Below are 20146 nucleotides of genomic sequence, written 5' to 3'. Positions count from 1 at the left end.
TCATGGGCTCTAGAGAGCAGGCTCAGTAGTTGTGGCGCACGGGCTTAGTTGCTCCACGGCATGTGGGATCTTCCTGGACCAGGGCTCGAACCCGTGTCCCCTGCATTGGCAGGCGGATTCTTAACCATTGCGCCACTGGGGAAGCCCACTTCTGTTGCTCTTTTAATTTTCTTGGTATTACCACCCCATGATCATTTTCCTAAATTTTACAGACACCAGAATTCACTCAAGCTGGGGCTGAGGAGCAACCTCACTGCCATAACTCATCTGCTAATTGCTGAATTGAGTGGCTGTGGCAGGAGACTCAGAACTGTTTGGATCCTGAGGGCCACCCTGTTCCCCTGCGCCAGTTCCAACTCCAGGTTACGTCGTCCCACTCCAGTCCGACTCGGTGGTTCTCAAATTGTGTGCGAAGGCACCCCAAAGCACCGCAGCAAACTCACAGGGGTGCCACTGGATATTTCACACTTTGGGGGGAAACACAGCAATGCTCAACATGAATCGGACACCATGTAAACTGCTAGATGGAGGCAGTTCGGTCTCAATGTGAGACTGCATGACCGTCCTCTGGGTAGTGTCATCTTTGGGAAGCTGAGTTTTTGGAGGCTGTTGTAATAAAAAGCAAGTGCGGCGTGAAAGCTGGTGTGGGACAGGAAGTGAAGGTGGTGGCGTCCAGCCTGATTTCAAAGTCTGAGAAGGCACATGCAGCAGGCACACACATCCCATTAGTAAGTATCTATGGTTATTAAGAATAGAACTCAAACATTATTTCTTCCTTCAGTTTTGTGTATTATTTTTCCAAGTGGCCACTAAGTTGTTAAGACAAATATCTATTAAGATGTTTGCACCTAATTAACAAACAGAACTGTTAGGTATTTCCTTTAGCCCAAGGAAACCATGAAAAACTTACTGAGGCACAAAGGGTGCCGTGAACCAAGAAAGCTTGGCAACCTCTGGTCTACACCATTTTCACGGAGGCCAGCCCTCTGCGTGACCCCCAATGCCTGACTCATTTGCTGGCTAAATACATTCCACCAAATTCAAAGCTTCTTCCTATTTAAGAAAGTGCTATCTGGGTCTCTCATTCCCCTTCCAAGAGAAGCAAACAGATGAGAGGGGCAGCTACTTTCCTAGAGACTGGTTCCTCTCCTTTTCCCACCTTACTGAAAATGCACACTTGGCGATGCCACTGATTTTCCAAATATTGATACTCTTTGACCCAGCATCACCACCTCTACCCTTAACCTGAAGAGGTATTGTACAAGCGGGCGAGGGTACTCCCTGCAGCACTGGTTTCTAACTGCAAATGCTGGAAACAACGCAAACATCCAGCAGCGGCACACTGGCTCCATCAAGGACAGTATTTATACATGCTGGAGCGGCAAGTTCCTCTGTGGAATAGGAGGCAACAAGGAAAGCGTCCCAAGACTTATAATCTGGTTGAAAAAAGCAAGTGGCAAAACAGGGTTTCTGATATGATCACATTAAATAAACTATAATGCATATAAGTTCTGACGTGCAGGAAGAAAACTGAGGAAATGCACATTAAACTGCTCACTGCTTGTTAGGCATACCCAATATTTTTGGGGTGGGGGGACACTCATTAGGGAACCATTTTCCTGATCCTCAGCTGTTACACACATGCCTTCCTCAAATGGGCTGAGTAGTCCATTAAAGAACAGCTGTGTCTTAGCAACAAAGACAATCAAAACCCCAGTGGGATTTCTGGGATGATGGGATGATCCTAAAATTTATATGGCAAGGTAAAGAGCAAACACTAGTCACTAAAGCCAGAGGACTGACCCTTCCAGATATCAAGACGTATTCGAGGGCTTGGCCATTAGGGGTGTGTGGTGTTGGTGCAATGGAACTGACTAGAGCGTCCAGAAGGAGACTCATCACACGTGGACATTTAATTTACGCAAAAGGTGCCCCTGGGTGCAGTGCGGAAAGGGCAGTCATTTTAACAACAGATTCTGGGGTTGGGAGATAATACATATGAAAAAAAAGTCGATCTTGCACCCCTACCTCCAACTCATACAAAAATCAGTTCCAAGTGGATTACATACCTATGTGTGAACATTTGAAAATAAAGTGACCAGCAGATACCATAGAGTATCTTCATGACATTGGGGTAGAATAAAGATATATTAAACAGGACATAAAATGTCTAATTGCTAAGGAAAAGACGAATAATCTGGATTTCACGAACATTAAGAACTTATGCTCGGACTTCTCTGGTGGTGCAGTGGTTAAGAATCTGCCTGCCAATGCATGGGACAGGCATGTGAGACCTGGTCCGGGAAGATCCCACATGCCGCGGAGCAACTAAGCCCGTGCACCACAACTACTGAGCCTGCGCACTAGAGCCCGTGAGCCACAGCTACTGAGCCCTTGTGCCACAACTACTGAAGCCCATGCACCTAGAGCCCATGCTCCACAACGAGAAGCCACCGCAATGAGAAGCCTGTGCACCGCAACGAAGAGAGTAGCCCCTGCTCGCCGCAACTAGAGAAAGCCCGCGCACAGCAACAAAGACCCAACACAGCCAAAAAGAAAAAAGAACTTGTGCTCATCAATCAACACCACTGAGAGAGAGAACAGGCAAGTCACAGAGAGAAACGATATATGCAAAGCACATATCCAACAAAGGATCGTAGCCAGAATAAAGAACTCCTCAAACCAACAGAAAGAAAGACGTCACAAATAAAAAACAGGTAAAAGACTTGAACAGGGTTTTCACAAAAGAGACTGTCCAAATGGCCAACAAACTATCCAAATGGCCAATGAAAAGGTGCTCAACATCTTTCATCACCTGGGAATTGCAAATGAAAACTATGAGATACCACCAGCAGGGCTAAAAAAACAACACGGTCACGTGGTTGGTGAGGGTGCAGAACTGGAACTCTTTCCACTGTTGGTGAGGTGAAAATTGGTACATCCACTTTGGAAAACTGTCAGGCAGTGTCTACTGAAGCTGAACATGTGCATACCCTCTGACCTAGCAGTGTCATCCCAGAAACGCAGCCACATGTTCACTGAAAGATGAACAGGGATGTTCACAGCAGCACTATTCACAATAATCAAAAACAGGAAACAACCCAAAAGTCCATTTATAAGCGTCTAGTCATACAATGGACAGCTATAACGTAATGAGAATGGGCAATCTGTAAGTACGTGCAACATAAATGAACCTTACACATGACACTGAGCGAAGACAGCCAGACATATGTCTGGGTTGAGGGAATCTGTCAGGACATATGTGTGACTCTCCCTTCATGGGGATGGTGGTCACCTGGCTGGAGGGCTTGAGGGGAGGGGCAGTTTGCTGACTGCAAGGGGCCCAAGGTAGGCTTCTGGGATCTTGGTCATGTTCTGTTTCTTGATCTGTCTGCTGGTTATAAGAGTGTGTTCATTTTGTGAAGTCACTGACCTGTGTATTTATTTATTTACTTATTTATTAATATTATTTTTAAATATTTTCTTATTTATTTATTAGTTATTTGGCTGTGCCAAATAAGTACTTAGTTGCGGCACACAGGATCTTCATTGCGGCACGCGGGATCTTTAGTTGCGGCATGCGGGATCTTTAGTTGCAGCATGTGGGATCTTTTTTAGTTGCGGCGTGTGGGATCTAGTTCCCTGACCAGGAATCAAACCCGGGCCCCCCTGCATTGGGAGCGCAGAGTCCTAGCCACTGGACCACCAGGGAAGTCCCTGACCTGTGTATTTATAATTTGTGTACTTTTCTACATGTATATTGTACTTCAATAAAAGGTTTATAGGAGCAACAAACAACAGGTGGGTTAAATTACGGTGACAGAAATCAGAATGATGGTTACCTCTGTGGGGGGCAGCTTGAGTGAAGGCCTGCAGGAGGCTTTGGGGGTGATGGGAATGTACCACTTCTTGATCTGGGTGGTTGTTTACATGCGTAAGTTCACTTTGTGAAAATAGCTGTTAAGTTAAAATGTGCATATTTTCCTGTATGTATGTTGTATTTCCATAAAATTAATGCCTTCAAAATATTTCTGGGGGGCAGAGAAGTTACAAATGTAACGACATTGGCCCAGAGCACTAGGACTGCTCTCAGCCTAGATTCACTTTGCCCAGAAAGCCCATCTTGACTTCCTCTAAGATGGGGTCGGGAGCCCAGTGTGCTCTCTGGGCAGCCAGATTAGCCCCACCCTCACACTCATCTACTGCCCCGAAGGCCTGGTCCTGGTCTGGTTTCCCTGACAGACCATGTGCTCCCCCAGGCGGGGCGAATGTCCTTCTGGCCACTGCAAGTCCTCCCTGGGAAGTGCCTGGCCTAGAGCAGGGACTCAGTCATGTTTGCTGAATGAACGTCTTATTTGGGTCTTGGAAACAGGGTTGAGACACAGAAAGTACACTGGGCTCTTCTGTGCCCTTCATCACCCAGATTACGGTGACACACTTCAAGAAACGTTATCAGTGTCACCACAGGGCACGTTCCTGCTCATTCTCAGCTCATCAGCGTTATTAATGAGATGTGGAAACGGACGGTGGGGCAGGGGGGATGTGATCATTCTTTTCTGGAACAGCTGATGTGTTCATCAGCCTACCCAAAGTAGACATTGAATGAAACGTGCCTATGTCTGCTGCAGTAAGAGGAAGCCTGAGGTCAGCAGAGGCTGGGAACTGGCTGGTAACAAGGACTGTGAATTATCCAGCTGTGAATTCCCGAGGCTAGTCCTGTGTCAGGCTCACTGGAGGCGCCTGAAACCCCAGTTCCCAACCCAGAATCTGACCTGAGCTCCTCACAAGACAGACATTGTTTTCCACTTCTGGACTGACCCACAGTGCCGTGATCAACACAAGGTACCAAATAGAATACTTCTGAGTGAATAAAAGAACCAGGAGACACAACCAGAAGATTCCAAGCAGAAGAGTCATATATTAACCCCTGAATACAGGTCGCTCTTATCACTGAATCAATCTTCTCACCTCAGGGCACTAAAATGCCTTGTTACACTTGTAAGGGAGGAATTTCATCTGTTGTGTTCACTGCCCTAACTATTTGTGGAATGACCCACTGAATGAATGTCTACCCCTCTAGCCACCGGCCGGGGGCCCACACCTATGTTCACATCTTGGCTCCTGGCTGGGAAGGGCACTCAGCAAAGGTCCACAGAAGGGAACTGAAGGACACTTACCGCCAGGAAGCCCAGCTTGCCTCCACACTGGGTCTTGAGCCCCATGGCGGCCGTGAGATGGATCTCGACCAGCGTGCTCGGGGGGATTTTCTCCTCTGCACATTCAGCCAGGTTCACAGCGCACAAAGCCATGTGTACATCTGAACAGGCGGACCCCACAGGAAGCTTGCCTATGGCGGCAGAAACGGACAACGACTGTTGACAGATTCCCTCAACCCAAGCTTTTTCCTGCTTTCTCAAGCACAATCAGAGCAACAGCAGAACCAGAGGAGAAAGCCTGTGAGCTCGGTGATCAGACGGTCCTGGATGGGGTGCCAGGCTCTGTGACTTAGTAGCGGTGTGCTCCTTTCTGCCTCACAGGTTGTTGGGGACAAGAGAAAACACAGGTCACAGGCCTGGCCCACGGCCCTAGCCCTGTGTAATGGGGAGTGGCTGTGACTGCAGGCTGGTGAACAGGACTCAGAGGTGCGAACTGCAACGCTTTCCAAAACGGCATCAACAGCATGGCCACGTCCTGCTAACACAATCCTGTGTCTCCAAATGTTGCAAGAAAGGTTATAAAAATTAAAGACGGGGGGCTTCCCTGGTGGCGCAGTGGTTGAGAGTCCGCCTGCTGATGCAGGGGACGCGGGTTCGTGCCCCGGTCTGGGAGGATCCCACATGCCGCGGAGCGGGAGCGGCTGGGCTCGTGAGCCATGGCCGCTGGGCCTGCGCGTCTGGAGCCTGTGCTCTGCAAAGGGAGAGGCCACAACAGTGAGAGGCCCACGTACAGAAAAAAAAAAAAAAAAAAAAATTAAAGACGGGGCTTCCCTGGTGGCGCAGTGGTTGAGAGTCCGCCTGCTGATGCAGGGGACACGGGTTCGTGCCCCGGTCCAGGAGGATCCCACATACCGTGGAGCAGCTGGGCCCGTGAGCCATGGCCGCTGAGCCTGCGCGTCCGGAGCCTGTGCTCCGCAACGGGACAGGCCACAGCGGTGAGAGGCCCACGTACCGCAAAAAAAAAAAAAAATTAAAGACAAAAACCCAAGAACAAACTGATGTGAATTTATTTTCATTCAACAAGACCCCACAGTATATAAGCGCACACCCTTCTAAGGGGGGGACGTGACACACAACTGAACCATGACAGTGGACACATCATGGGGTGGAGATAGAAGGCCAGGAGAGGCTTATTAACCCTCCCGTGAGGGCTGTACAGCTCATCTGCAGTGGCCCTGAACTCGGGGACCAGAGTGCCCTTGCTCAGGCCCCGGGGCCCATCGAGGCTCTGAGGCTTTCACGCTGCTGCCTGCTTCAGTCCTCACCACAGAGCAGGGAGGTGCCCAAGGCAAGCAGGCGCCTCGCTTTGCTGAGCCTCAGGGGTGGCCCAGCCAGGCCTCCCGACCCCACCCAGCCTCTCTGGTCTTTTATCAGCCCCCAGACTTCATTCTGCACAGGCATTAGGCGTTGGTCTCCCCCGGGAGGCACCACCGACTGGGCTGTCTCCTTTGCAGGGAAGGAAGGCGGAGGGCAGTGTGGGGACCGTGTCACCTCTTAGTTACCTCTGTCCTCTTGGTGCCTTGTGCAGGGCCAGGCCCACAGAGTGCCCAGTGAACGTGGGCAGAATGAGTGATGGGACCCATCCCAGCTGCAATTCTCCTGAACAGATGCAGCCTCCAGATCAGAGACCTGGGATGGAGCTGGTTCCTTCCCCCTGGGCCCGGGCACACTGATGGGACAGAGAAGCAGGGTAGGTCTGCAAATGGCCCTCTGCTAGAACTCTACGAAGGCCCCAGGTGTTCACACCCCACAGCTGGCCCCAGTGTCTCATCTCCACTTCCCCTGGGGCCTGGGCTGAAGCTCCCTCAGCCACCAGGGCCTTCTATTGCCTTCCTGTTACCACATCCCACTGCTGCTCTCTGCCCTCATCTTATCGATGGCCCAGCAGCAACTTCCCTTCTTGAACCCTGTGACTTTGCTCCCCCTACACCAAGCATCTTGGCCTCTCCTGCCTGACCACCTCTCAGGCAGCCTCCGCCCGACTCCTTGTCCCGGGCCTGCCCCTTCCGTGCGAGTCTCCTTCCACGTGCCCTCGAGGGGCCCCCCTTCACCACAAGCCCTCTCATCAGCACCCATGGTTTTCATTCTCACCTGCAGGCAAAAGACCCAGCTCCTTTCCTTGGCCTACAGATCCAGTGTGGCCCCCACCACTGCATCATTTCCCCTCGGTGTCTCACAGGCAAGTGTCCCGAGCGGAACTTCTCATCTCCTCCCTAGAAAACTGCTTTTCCTCTCGTTTTCCTCACCTTTGCTGGTGGCAACAGCGTTCACCCAAACGCTCAAGCAAGAAACTAGGGAACCATCTTAGCTAGCTCCTTTCCTTACCCTTCCCGTCCAATGAGTCCCCGAGGCCTGTCAACCCCACTTTCTCCTTTCTCTCTGTCCTGTCCTCTTGGCAGGAGCGAATCTTCTCAACCTCAGAAGCACAGACCTGAGGACGTCATTTCCTCCACTGCGCTGGCTCCCATCCCTCTCCCCTTGCACAGCCACCTTGGGGACCACTGAAGTATTCTCCTCCAGAGCCACCCAAGTGGGGTTCCTCCTTGGGAACATGCATCCCTCTGCCTGGAAGGCACCTCCCCTTCTGCAGAGCTGGTGAACTCCACGCATCCTTTCATGCAAAGCCGAGACTTTCCAGAAAGCCTTTCCTGAAACCCTCCCCAACAAGGACCCCTTCCCCTGAACTGAAATCCAATTCTTCTGCTACCTCTACCGCACTGAACTGTAATTCACTTGCTGACCTGCCTGCTTCTCTATTAGAGCAGGAGTTCATTGAATGAAATAAATGATCATATTTCACTGAATCTAAGATGCCATCAATTTTAAGTACCACCAAGGAAAAAACACTGCCAACTCAACCATGACATTCACTGTGTAGAGGACAAAGCCAAGCGTAGAGATGTTAATGTGAAAAATGTGTGTCTTAAATTGATGAACTGCAATCTTTACTGCCGTGGCTATTTGTCTAACCATCCTAAACGGGTAGTGTGAAGGGGACGTCATTCAGCTGGGGCAGAAAACTGGCAAACTGCGCCAGGGTGGAGCAATGGCATGGGGGCACTTCGAGGCAAGACAGGCCGTGGTGGCAGCCCTCACCTGTGATGTGCAGCTGGTGCAGCCTGTGATAGGCCAGGGCTGCATCCCGGGCGCTGGTCTTAGCTTCCTCCTCAAAGCCTGCGGCGGTGGCCAGGGTGGCCCGCCGGTGCTGGAAGACCTTCTTGAGCAGCCAGCGCACCAGGCGCAGCTTTTGCAGGCTGTAGCGGATCACGTTCCAGGAGAGGCTGCAGGCCAGGTCCAGGCGGGAGGTGGGCAGTGCCCGGCCCAACACCGACAGGCAGGTTTGCAGGTTTGCAGCGGCAGCTGCAAAATCCCCCTGGCAAGAAGCAAGAAGGTGTAATGTTCACTGGCCTTGATGTGGCCTTTTTGTTTTGCTTTAAGAAAAACTCTTACTCTCTCTTCACCCCTCCAGATTATCAGAGTAATACATACTCACTGAAGAAAATCTGGGAAAATTTAGAAAGCTACAAAAAAGTAAAAAGAAATCACCTGTAATCTTATCCCCCAGAAAGAATGACTGCTGACATTTCCTCCCAGCCTTTTTACTAAATTGGGATGGTACTGTGTTATATCTTCAAGCAAATACTACTCAGAATTTCCCACCATAGCTTTCATACATAAGGTGATGACATGGATCTAGATGATGAACGATGTGATCTTTTAGGCTTTTAGGTTCTCAAAGTGTGGTTCCCAGAGAGCAGTAGCATCTTGTTAGATGCTACTGGTTTCTGGGAATCTTGTGAGAAATGTGAATTCTTGGTGCCCAACCCTAACCCTCCCCCCCGACCTACTGAATCAGAGTCTCTTGGGTCGGGGCCTCCGGGTGATCCTAATGTCTGCTGACGTTTGAGAACCACAGTTTTAGGCAAATACACAGCTAAACTACTCTAACCAAGGATCTGAACAACTCTCTGCCGACCTGAGAGGGTCTAGCGGGGAGTCTACTGCCCTGTATTGAAGGCCTTTTTTTCTGTTTTTCTCATTACTGGAGGCGACACAGTCTTGAGAAACGGGAGTAAACGCTCTTCTCCTTTCCCATCACGCAGTGGGTATGATACCTGTACTTTCCTTCCTGCACCATTACAGAAAAGAGGATCCTTACAAGGGGAGAGTGGATGCCAGTGCTCTGAGGATGACAGTCTCTGAGGTGGTGCTGCCATCCTTCCAGCCAGGAGAAGCACCTGTGTTTACAGATTCCAAAGGAGGTGGGCCTTTCTCTGTGTCTCCTGGCTCCTCTTCCCCGTCTTTCCCAGGAAGGCTGGCTGTTTCCAAGGCTCGGGCTTTGGCTCTTGTCTCTTCCAACTCATCAACCCAACTCGCCCTTGAGCGCCCTCCCCTGGCAGACGCACAGCTTCCAACACACCCTGGTCCCGACCCGTCTTGGCCCCCACGGCCTGCCTCCTGGTTGGGAAGCTTCTCACCCTCAGGGCCCTCTCACAGCACTTCCAAGCAACACGGTTAGACGGAGCCCACCACAGCTTCCAGCCTCCCCCATCTCTGAGTCACTGTCACTGCTACTTTCCTTCCATTTCACATCTCAAGTATTTCTTGAATTCATGCCTTTCCTTTCAATTTCCAGGTCCTTGTCACCTCTCACCCAGCCTCTTCTAAGAGCACCCTCACTTGCTTCCATGCATCTTGTGTCTCCCTCCTCCAACTCACCCTTCATACAGCCACCAGAATGACGTTCGTAAAACACAGCCCTGAACCTGTCTCTAGGATAAACGTCTAGGGGTACGTGTCATCCTGCGTTAGGGGTAGCGCCAACAACCACACCTATATTCCAGTAGCCGCAGCACTGGACATGGCTGACAGGTCCACTGACAGACTGGCTGGCCAAATTCTCTCTTGTGGGCTCTGCAGCTGGCAGGTGGGGAGAGCAAGCCCATGGCTACCTGCTGCCGAGGGCTGGACTGGTCCTTGTTCCTCCCGAGACACGGGTGTTTAACTCTTCCTTCCGTGCCGTGAGTTTGCCCCAGAATCCTTCCCATAAACTCCTTTGTTGATTTCTAAAGAGGACTTGCAGCGAATTTTCCTGCTCAAAAACCTTCCTGGTTCTCCAGAGAACTGGGACAAAAACCTCAAATCAGTTACTAGTCAAATACGTCTCCAACTTGGGCCCTAGCTACACTACCAGCCTCAGCCCTCGTCTCCCCCGACATATCCTACACTCCAGACATACCCATCTACTTGCCAGTCCCCCAGAAGCCCACCTATTCCTGCCAGCCTCTCCCCTTGGAAGGGCCTTCCTGCTCTTGACCACTCTGCTCACACCCCAGACTCCCAGAGCACTTTACTCTCCCGTCATATTACAGACTAGAGATCAGCTCGTGTCCGTGGAATTCCTTCTGCCTAGGTGCCCTCTCCTCCACTGCCCTGTAACTGTTGGAGGGAGGGTCCCCTCCTCCTCTTGCCCCCGGGGTATTTTTATACGCTGGGGTGTTGGAATAAGTTGCTGTGTTATAGGCCGAGCCTGTGGGAGGAAGGGGAAAGGCAGGCGGCAGGACTCACCCGGGCCAGGTCCAGGTCTGCCTGCTTCCGGTGCCTCCAGAAGGTGACTGAGGAGCGCGAATGCGGCCGGATCACTGGCTCCCCGTGGACCAGCAGCTTCACAAAGACGCTCAGGACGATCACACCGTTCACCAGCCACAAGAGGAGCGTTGGCATCATCCAGTCAAACCAGCCCCCAGAACCTAAGGAGGAGCGTCTCAGCTGAGCCCGTGGGGAAGCGCCTCCTGACGCAGCACTGGGAGACTGCAGGGCACCTGACTGACCCCTCCCTGTGACAGCAAAGAGCCTCCTACCTCATTTTTGGAACAAATGCAATTGCTTCGTTTAGTAACAATGTCGAAGTGCATAGGGGAGGAATAATACATGCACCTCAATCCACACTATAGCAAATTTAGCACAGTTCTACAGCCTAACTAGGAAGCCTGTAGCCCTTGTCACTATGGGGCAGGATGCCACAATAATCTGTTAGCCAAGGCAGGGTTAGGCCACTGGTTTAATGACTCAGGCAGTAAGAAGACCACATCCTCCTTCAAACAGCCACACACTCAAACCCCCAACTACAGCAGTGCAGGGCCCTGATTTGTTTTGCTCTTTCTGACTGAACTTGGGTTTGCCCTGTTACTTCCGAAAGGCAACTTATGCCAGTCCCTACCAGAAGCAAGCAGGTGGGGGCCCCCTACAAAAGCCCTTTGGGACCTGGCGGACAAGCCGAGTGGCTGCATGCAGGGCCTTCTCCTGCCACAGCAGCCCACCCAGGCCCGGGTGGCACGAGGGGCCTTCCACCTACCTGACTCGAGAGACAGCATGCTGCGGCCAGAGCCTGAGTGTGGATGCTGGTCCGAGTCGTGGGCCCCTCCCCATTGCAGCAGCGCGGTCAGGGGGTTAAAGGAGAGGCACAGGAAGGTGAGGACACACAGTAGGATTCGCGAGCGGTCCACCATGCCAAGTGCTACAGGAGGAGAGTCTGGCTCATCTTTGACCTTCAAAACAGGGGGCCGCAAGGTTAGAACGAGTACTGCGTGGATTTTTATAGCATTTTACTTTTATATATATCGGAATCAGACTGTGAGATTTAAATTCAAGACCATTAAGTCAGATGGGAATAAAGCACTTGCCCTCTTGCCACCTGGGAGAAGAACATTTTCTAAAGACCAGAGGAACATGAGCTCTGCTTTTACAACAGAGCTCCATCACAAAAGAGAACCCTCTGCAGGATTCTGTTTCTGTGTAATTCCACAACAGGCAAGCTAATCTAAAGTGACAGAAGGCAGATCAGAAGTTGTCTCAGGCTGGAGAGATGTGTGTGCACTTCCTGCAAAGGTGTAAGTTCATGGGAGATAAAAATGTTCTAAATCATTTTGTTCTAAACTAGAAGAGATTTATTCATTTATCATTCTGTTTTGTTTTTTTATAAATTTATTTATTTTTATTTTATTTATTTTTGGCTGCGTTGGGTCTTTGTTGATGTGTGCGGGCTTTCTCTAGTTGCAGTGAGCGGGGGCTGCTCTTCCTTGCGGTGCGCAGGCTTCTCATGCGGTGGCTTCTCTTGTTGCGGAGTATGGGCTCTAGGCATGCAAGCTTCAGTAGTTGCAGCATGTGGGCTCAGTAGTTGTGGCTCCCGGGCTCTAGAACACAGGCTCAGTAGTTGTGGTGCACGGGCTTAGTTGCTCCGTGGCATGTGGGATCTTCCTCGACCAGGGCTTGAACCTGTGTCCGCTGCACTGGCAGGTGGACTCTTAACTACTGCGCCACCAGGGAAGCCCCATTTATTGTTTTTTGTTTTGTTTTGTTTTGTTTTGGCTGCACCACACAGCTGATAAGATCTTAGTTCCCTGACCAGGGATCAAACCCGGGCCCTCAGCAGTGAAAAAGTGGAGTCCCAACCACTGGACCTCCAGGGGATTCTCTATTGTTATTTTTTAATTGAAGTATAATTGACCTACAACACTATGTTGGTTCGAGGTACACAACAGAGTGGCTCGATATTTTCATACATTACATCAGCTCCATGACAAGTCTAGTTACCATCTGTCACCATACAAAAGCACTATGATATTAATGACTATATTCCCCATGTTGTATATTTCACCCTTGTGACATTTATTTTGTAACTGGAAGTTTGTAGTATCTTTTTAAAAAAATTTTTTTTTTAGTTTGTAGTATCTCTTAACCTCCCTCACCTATTTCACTCACCCTCCCAACTCCCTCCCCTCTGGCAATCACCCATTTGTTCTCTGTATCTACCAGTCTGTTTCGTTTTGTTGTGTTCGTCCATTTGTTTTGTTTTTTAGATTCCACATATAAGTGAAATCCTATGTATTTGTCTTTGTCTGACTCATTTCACTTAGCATAGTACCCTCTAGGGTCATACATGGTGTGACAACATCTCATTCTTTTTTACAGCTGAGTAACATTACTATATATATATATATATATATATATATATATGTATATACCACATCTTCTTTATCTACTCATCTATCTGTGGGCACTTAGATTGCTTCCAAATCTTGGGCTATTGTAAATAATGCTGCAATAAACATAAGGGAGAACATTACTTTTTGAATTAGTGCTTTTGTTTTCTTTCAGAAAAATACCCAGAAGTGGAACTGCTGGATTGGATGGTAGTTCTATTTCAAATTTTTTGAAGAAACTTCCTAATGTTTTCCATAGTGGCTGCATCAATTTTCATTTCCACCAATAGTGCATGAGGGTCCCCTTTTCTCCACATCCTCACCAACACCTATCATTCTCTGTCTCTTTTATTACACTTAGCATAATACCCTCTAGGTCCATCCACATTGTCACAAATGGCAAGATTTTACTCTTTTCTTATGGTTAATATTTCATTGCATATATACTACATCTCCTTTATCCATTCATCTATTTCTGGGCACTCAGGTTGTTTCCTTACCTTGGCTATTGGCTATTGTAAATAATGCTGCAACGAACACAGGGGTGCATATATCTTTTTTTTTTAAAATATTTATTTCTTTAGCTGTGCCGGGTCTTAGTTGTGGCATGCAGGATCTTCGTTGCTACATGTGGGATCTTTTTAGTTGTGGCATGAGAAATCTTAGCTGTGGCATGCAGGGTCTAGTCCACTGACAAGGGATCGAACCCATGACCCCTACAATGGAAGCTCGGAGTCCTGACCACTGGACCACCAGGGAATTCCTGATGTTGAGCATTTTTTCATGTGCCTGTTGGCCATTTGTATGTCTTGCAAAAATGTCTATTCATGTCTTCTACCCATTTTTAAATTGTTGTTTGTTTGGGGAGTTTTCTGATGTTTACTTGTATGAGTTCTTTGAAAATTTTGGATACTAACCCCTTATTAGATATTTTGTTTGCAAATATCTTCTTCCATTACATAGGTAGCCTTTTAGTTTTGTTGGTAGTTTCCTTTGCTGTGCAAAAGGTTTTTCTTTTGTTTTTTTTTTTAGGGTTACATCCGTCTACTTTTTTTTTCTTAATTTATTTTTATTTTTAGCTGTGTTAGGTCTTAGTTGTGGCATGCAGAATCTTTTTTTTGTGGTGCGCGGGCTCTCCACTGTGGCATGTGGGCTTCTCTCTAGTTGTGGCAGGCGGGTTTTTCTCTCTCTAGTTGTGGGGCACAGGTTCCAGAGCACTTGGGCTCTGTAGTTGTGGCGTGTGGGCTCCAGAGCACACGGGTTTTGTAGTTTGTGGCATGCAAGCTCTCTAGTTAAGATGCGTGGGCTCAGTAGTTGTGGTGCACAGGCTTAGTTGCCCAGTGGCATGTGGGATCTTAGTTCTCTGACCAGGGATCGAACCCATGTCTCCTGCACTGGAAGGCAGATTCTTTACCACTGGACCACCAGGGAAGTCCCAATGCAAAAGCTTTTCAATTTGATGTAGTCCCATTTGTTTATTTTTGGTTTTGTTCCCCTTGCCTGAGGAGACATAGCTCACCCAAAATTGCTAAGACCGGATTTTCCTGGTGGTGCAGTGGTTAAGAATCCACCTGCCAATGCAGGGGACATGGGTTCGAGCCCCAGACCGGGAAGATCCCACATGCTGCACAGCAATGAAGCCCGTGCGCCGCAACTACCGAACCTGTACTCCAGAGCCTGCAAACCACAACTGCTGAGCCTGTGTTCCACAACTACTGAAGCCCGCGTGCCTAGAGCCCGTGCTCCGCAACAAGAGAAGCCACAGTGATGAGAAGCCCACGCACCGCGACAAAGAGTAGCCCTCGCTCGCTGCAACTAGAGAAAGCCCACGCACGCAACAACAAAGACCCAACGCAGCCAAAAATAAATAAATTAAAATTAATTAATTAATTTTTAAAAATTGCTAAGACCGATAACAAAGAGCATACCGCCTGTGTTTTCTTCTGGGAGTCTTATGGTTTCAGGTCTTACATTTAAGTCTTTGATCCATTTTGAGTTTATTTTTGTAGATGGTGTGAGAAAGTAGTCCAGTTGATTCTTCTGCATGTAGCTGTCCAATTTTCCCAGCACCATTTATTGAAGAAGCTGTCATTTCCCCTTTGTATATTCTTGCCTCCTCTGTCATAGATTAACTGACCATTTAAGTATGGGTTTGTTTCTAGGCTCTCTATTCTGTTCCATTGATCTGTGTCTGTTTTTGTGCCAGTACCACATTGTTTTGATTACTGTAGTTTGAAATCAGGGAATGTGCTACCTTCAGCTCCGTTGTTCTTTCTCAAGATTGTTTTGGCTATTTGGGGTCCTTTGTGTTTCCACATAAATTTTAGAATTATTTGTTCTAGTTCTGTGAAAAATGTCTTTGGTATTTTGACAGGAATTGCACTGAATCTGTAGGTTGCCTTGAGGAATATGGTCATTTTAACAGTATTAATTCTTCCAACCCATGAGCACGATATACCTTTCCATCTGTTTGTGTTGTCATCAATTTCTTTCATCAATGTCTTATAGTTTTTCCAGTACAGGTCTTTTACCTACTTGGTTAGATTTATTCCTAGGCATTTTATTCTTTTCGATGCAATTGTAAATGGGATTGCTTTCCTTCATTTCTCTTTCTGATACTTTGTTGTTACTGTATAGAAATGTAACAGATTTCTATATATTAATTTTGTATCCTGCAAACTTACTGAATTTATTTATTAGTTCTAATAGTTTTTTGAAGGTGTCTTTAGAATTTCCTATATATAGTATCATGTCATCTGCAAACAGTGACAGTGTTTTGTTTGTTTGTTTATTTTTGGCTGCATTGGGTCCTTGTTGCTGCGTGTGGTCTTTCTCTAGTTGCAGCAAGTGGGGGCTACTCTTTGTTGCGGTGAGCGGGCTTCGCATCACGGTGGCTTCTCTTGTTGCGGAGCACGGGCTCTAGGTGCGCGGGCTTCAGTAGTTGTGGCACACGGGCTCAGCAGTTGTGGCTTGCGGGCTCTGGAGGGCAGGCTCAGTAGTTGTGGCACACGGGTTTAGCTGCTCCGTGGCACGTGGGATCTTCCCGGACCAGGGATCGAAACCGTGTCCCCTGCATTGGCAGGAGGACTCCCAACCACTATGCCACCAGAGAAGCCCAACAGTGACAGTTTTACTTCTTCCTTTCCAACTTGGATTCCTTTTATTTCTTTTTCTTGTCTGATCACTGTGGCTAGGACTTCCAATTCTATGTAGAATAAAAGTGGTGAGAGTGGGCATCCTTGCCTTGTTCCTGATCTTGGAAGAAACGCTTTCAGGTTTTTTCTCTATATCTTGATTACTATGAGTTACATAAGCATATACGTTTGTTAAAACTCATCATACTGCACGTTACAGTAAAATAGGTGTATTGTATCACATATAAATTACACCTCAAAGTTGATTAAAGACCATACTTTAGTATGAACCTATTTACAGAAGCTCGCTTATTCTTTTTTTTTTTAGCCGCACCACACAGCTAATAGGATCTTAGTGCCCCAACCAGGGATTGAACCCGGGCCCTCAGCAGTGAAAGTACGAAGTCCTAACCACTGGACTGCCAGGGAATTCCCAGAAGCTTGCCTATTCTAAAACCACAACATTGTTTTGTTTTCTCCCCAGTTTTACAGAGGGAGAACTGGAGGCAGAGGCCCTGCCTGCCCAGGGAGCCTAAGGAGGGAGGGAGACTGGAACCAGATCTCCGCTGACTCCCAGGGTGTACTTCCCACACAACTCGTTTTCAGTATTTTTAAACCGTTTGAAAATTTCTTCTGAGGATTCAGACACCTATCTAATTCAACGTATATGACATGTGGCCTTTTGTTAACGAAGCAGAATCACATTTATAAAATATTTCAAAAATAGAGCTTCCTTAATAAAATTAAGTACACGATACAATAAACGGTCTGATCAAAAACTTATGCTAGGGGCTTCCCTGGTGGCACAGTGGTTGGGAATCCGCCTGCCAGTGAAGGGGACCCAGGTTCGAGCCCTGGTCCAGGAAGATCGCATATGCCGAGGACCAACTGGGCCCGTGCGCCACAACTACTGAGCCTGCGCTCCACAACAAAAGAAGCCACTGTGGTGGGGGGCCCGTGCGCCACAACTACTGAGCCTGCGCTCCACAACAAAAGAAGCCACTGTGGTGGGGGGCCCGTGCACCGCGATGAGGAGTGGCCCCCGCTCGCCGCAACTAGAGAAGGACCTCGCATAGCAATGAAGACCCAACGCAGCCAAAAATAAACAAATAAAATAAATAAATTAAAAAAAAACAACTTACGCTAGAAGGGAACTCTGTGCTTTTGAAGCCAGAAACTGCCAATGTCAAAATACAGCACAGACCCCAGTGGTCTCCACAGGTTCCTGGGAAGATCATTAGGCTTGAGCCTCTTTTAACGAATTCCATTAAACAAGAATTGCCAGGGGCTTTCTTCCACAATTAAAGGCCCTTGGTAGGAATGTTATCTGTTAAGACTGCAAACTGTAATCATTTCCTGAAGAGGACCCAGAGGCAGCCTCATCCTAACCCAACTGATCAACCTCACAAAGTGGTCTTGCCAGGCTCATTATGGGCGAGGGAAGCGATGAGGCGCCTCCAGCAACTCCTAGCTCCGCACAACAGCCGCTGTGTGTTCCCATGCTGGATTTGGCCATTATTCCCCTCTGATGGGCCCTTTCAGCAAGGACCAGTAAAACCGGAGGTTGTATCCCCATACAGTCAGCTTTCTTTTTCTTTATTCTCCAGTACGCGGCTAATTTCACAGAATTCTCGTTCCTCTCCAGCCCAGGGTCTCTGAACGCCTGACCTGGACCGCTGTCTGCAACCTCCCCACTATTAACTTCGGGGAGATGGGAGAGATTCCAGGGGTCAGGGGATTTCAAAAGCTCATTACCTTTGCATCATCCAATAGAGGGCTTCCTGGCTCAGAGTCGATGGAGTAGGGGGAGAAGCCTGCCTGGGACCCTGAGTCGGAGGCCGGAGGCGACATCAGAAGGACATTCTGATTGAAGTCATCAATCTTCAGGTCCACGTCATTGTCCACCAGGCTGCCTAGGTCAATGCCCTTCAAGAGCTCTGTAAAGAAAACCCTACCTGGCAAACGGTCCATTTTACAGCACCCCACCTGGGCTGGAGCTGGGCTAGGTGAGGGATGCACAGCCCCTGCTCATGCTTCACCCCTGAAGGCACCTTGTACACATCAGTGGACCCTCCCCGGTGCCCAGCACAGGACTTCTACTATAACCGGAAAGTCTGAAACCCTTTTCTCAACGAGCACACTTACTGTTCTTCTGATTTGCCAGTTTCAGCACCATGTTCTCCTGGCGCAGTTTATGATTGACCTGCTGCAAGTATTTGATGTAGTCAATGGCCTTCCTCAGAACGCCAGACTTGTGCATCTGGGAAGGAAGATGGGTGAAAAACACGGTGGCATCAGACAAGCTTGCACAGTGAAGAGAGCAGAGGCCCAGAGCTCAGGCTCTGGAGTGGGAGGTGCTGAGTTCAGATGCTGACTCTCCCACTACTTAGCTGTGCAACCCAGGACAAGTTACTCAACATCTCTGAACCTCACTTTCCTCCTCTGTGAAATAGGAATAATGATAGTATATGAGTCATAGGCTTGCCATGAGGATTAAATGAGCTAATATGTGGAAAGAGTTTAGCCTCTGGCCATCACACATATTATCCTATGATAATCCTAGCATCAAAACAAACTTTAAGGAAAACAAATGACAAACAAAAAACCAGAGTACTCTTGGCTGGTTATCTTAAGTAAAGGTATATTAGTACCTTTCAGATTTGTAGGCTACAAGGAAAATTATATTTTCTTTCAAAATTGAGGTAAAGATAAACAGATAACAGGTAAAAAAAAATCTCCTATGTGCCAAAGCCAAAAGATACATTCATTGAAACACCAGAAATTTATGAAAAACCAATATACTCTATTTGTTCTTTGTCAAAGATCCAATCTCCATTTTTCCTCCTCCCTAAAAGGTTAAAATATTATTAGCCATCCCTGAATACAATTAAGCATATGCCCAAAATGCCATCAGCTGCCTCAGATGTACACATGGTTGTGTTCCTGGCCATCAGTGAGCAGCAGGTGTCTGCGACACAGTGGTGGTAGTGGGGGGGGCGGTGGCCACCACCACTGCAGAGCAGACTCAAAGGTCCAGGCAGGCCACTGCCTTACCAACACCCAACAGTTAATGTTTTATAATCCTGGAATTTCAAAACACCAAGAGGCTTTAGTAAGAGAGCACCTTTAACTATTCTTGCATTCACTCAGCCTGGGCCTTGGTCTTCCCTAAATTCCTGCAGCAAAGACAGATAGAGGGGAGATGATGAGGCATGAAATACCACTTTGCTTGGCACCTACCTTGGCATCTGTCCCCATGACCAGGTCCTTCAGCTCAATGATTTTGTCATTGATGGAGGAGCGATACCGCTTCTCAATGATGTTGTGTGTCGTCCTCCTTTCTCCTTCCTTGGGGGGCTCGAGCTGCTTGACTCCCCCAGGTACCTGCTTAATGGGCACTTTCTCTTGTCCCATCATCACAGGCATTGTGGTCAGAATGGTCCCATTGCTGCCCACCAGGGTCTAGAACAGACACAAGGGCAGAATGACCACTTGGTTAGTCTGAATAAAGCAACCTCGCAACACAAACCCACTGGCCCTGGCCACGTGGCATCACCTGAAAACGCTTTGTATAGCCTGACACCCTTCCTGGGTTAATTGAGTCCAGAAGCCTTAGGAGCCATGGTATCTCAGGTACTATGCCCCTTTCAGAATCACTGTTGATTAGTCATGTGCCACAATAGCATTAATGTGGATAAACACCAACCTTTGATGTAGGGATGCCAGAAACACGTCATATGATTCCTGCTTTGCTGTCGACCCATTAGCCACCTCTGAGCTCGCATATAATGCACCAACCACAAAACTTTCTCCT

General features: G+C 48.3%; 1 protein-coding gene across 1 annotated transcript in view; it reads right to left on the bottom strand.

The window, feature by feature from the left end:
* Positions 1 to 20146, bottom strand: part of SREBF2 (sterol regulatory element binding transcription factor 2) — a 62731-nt gene that overhangs the window by 15417 nt on the left and 27168 nt on the right. The window contains exons 5-11 of the mRNA XM_082636595.1: positions 19573 to 19794; positions 18478 to 18592; positions 18088 to 18269; positions 11572 to 11764; positions 10785 to 10966; positions 8313 to 8589; positions 5178 to 5347 (exon numbers count right to left, since the gene is read on the bottom strand). Coding sequence (XP_082492721.1) covers positions 5178 to 5347; positions 8313 to 8589; positions 10785 to 10966; positions 11572 to 11764; positions 18088 to 18269; positions 18478 to 18592; positions 19573 to 19794 — 1341 coding nt within the window. The remainder of the gene's footprint in view (positions 1 to 5177; positions 5348 to 8312; positions 8590 to 10784; positions 10967 to 11571; positions 11765 to 18087; positions 18270 to 18477; positions 18593 to 19572; positions 19795 to 20146) is intronic.

This window comes from Mesoplodon mirus (assembly GCF_964341445.2).
Source record: "Mesoplodon mirus genome assembly, chromosome: 11".
Classification (NCBI taxonomy): domain Eukaryota; kingdom Metazoa; phylum Chordata; class Mammalia; order Artiodactyla; family Ziphiidae; genus Mesoplodon; species Mesoplodon mirus.
Note: the sequence above shows the minus strand (reverse complement) of the source record. Positions and strands in the feature narration are given on the sequence as shown.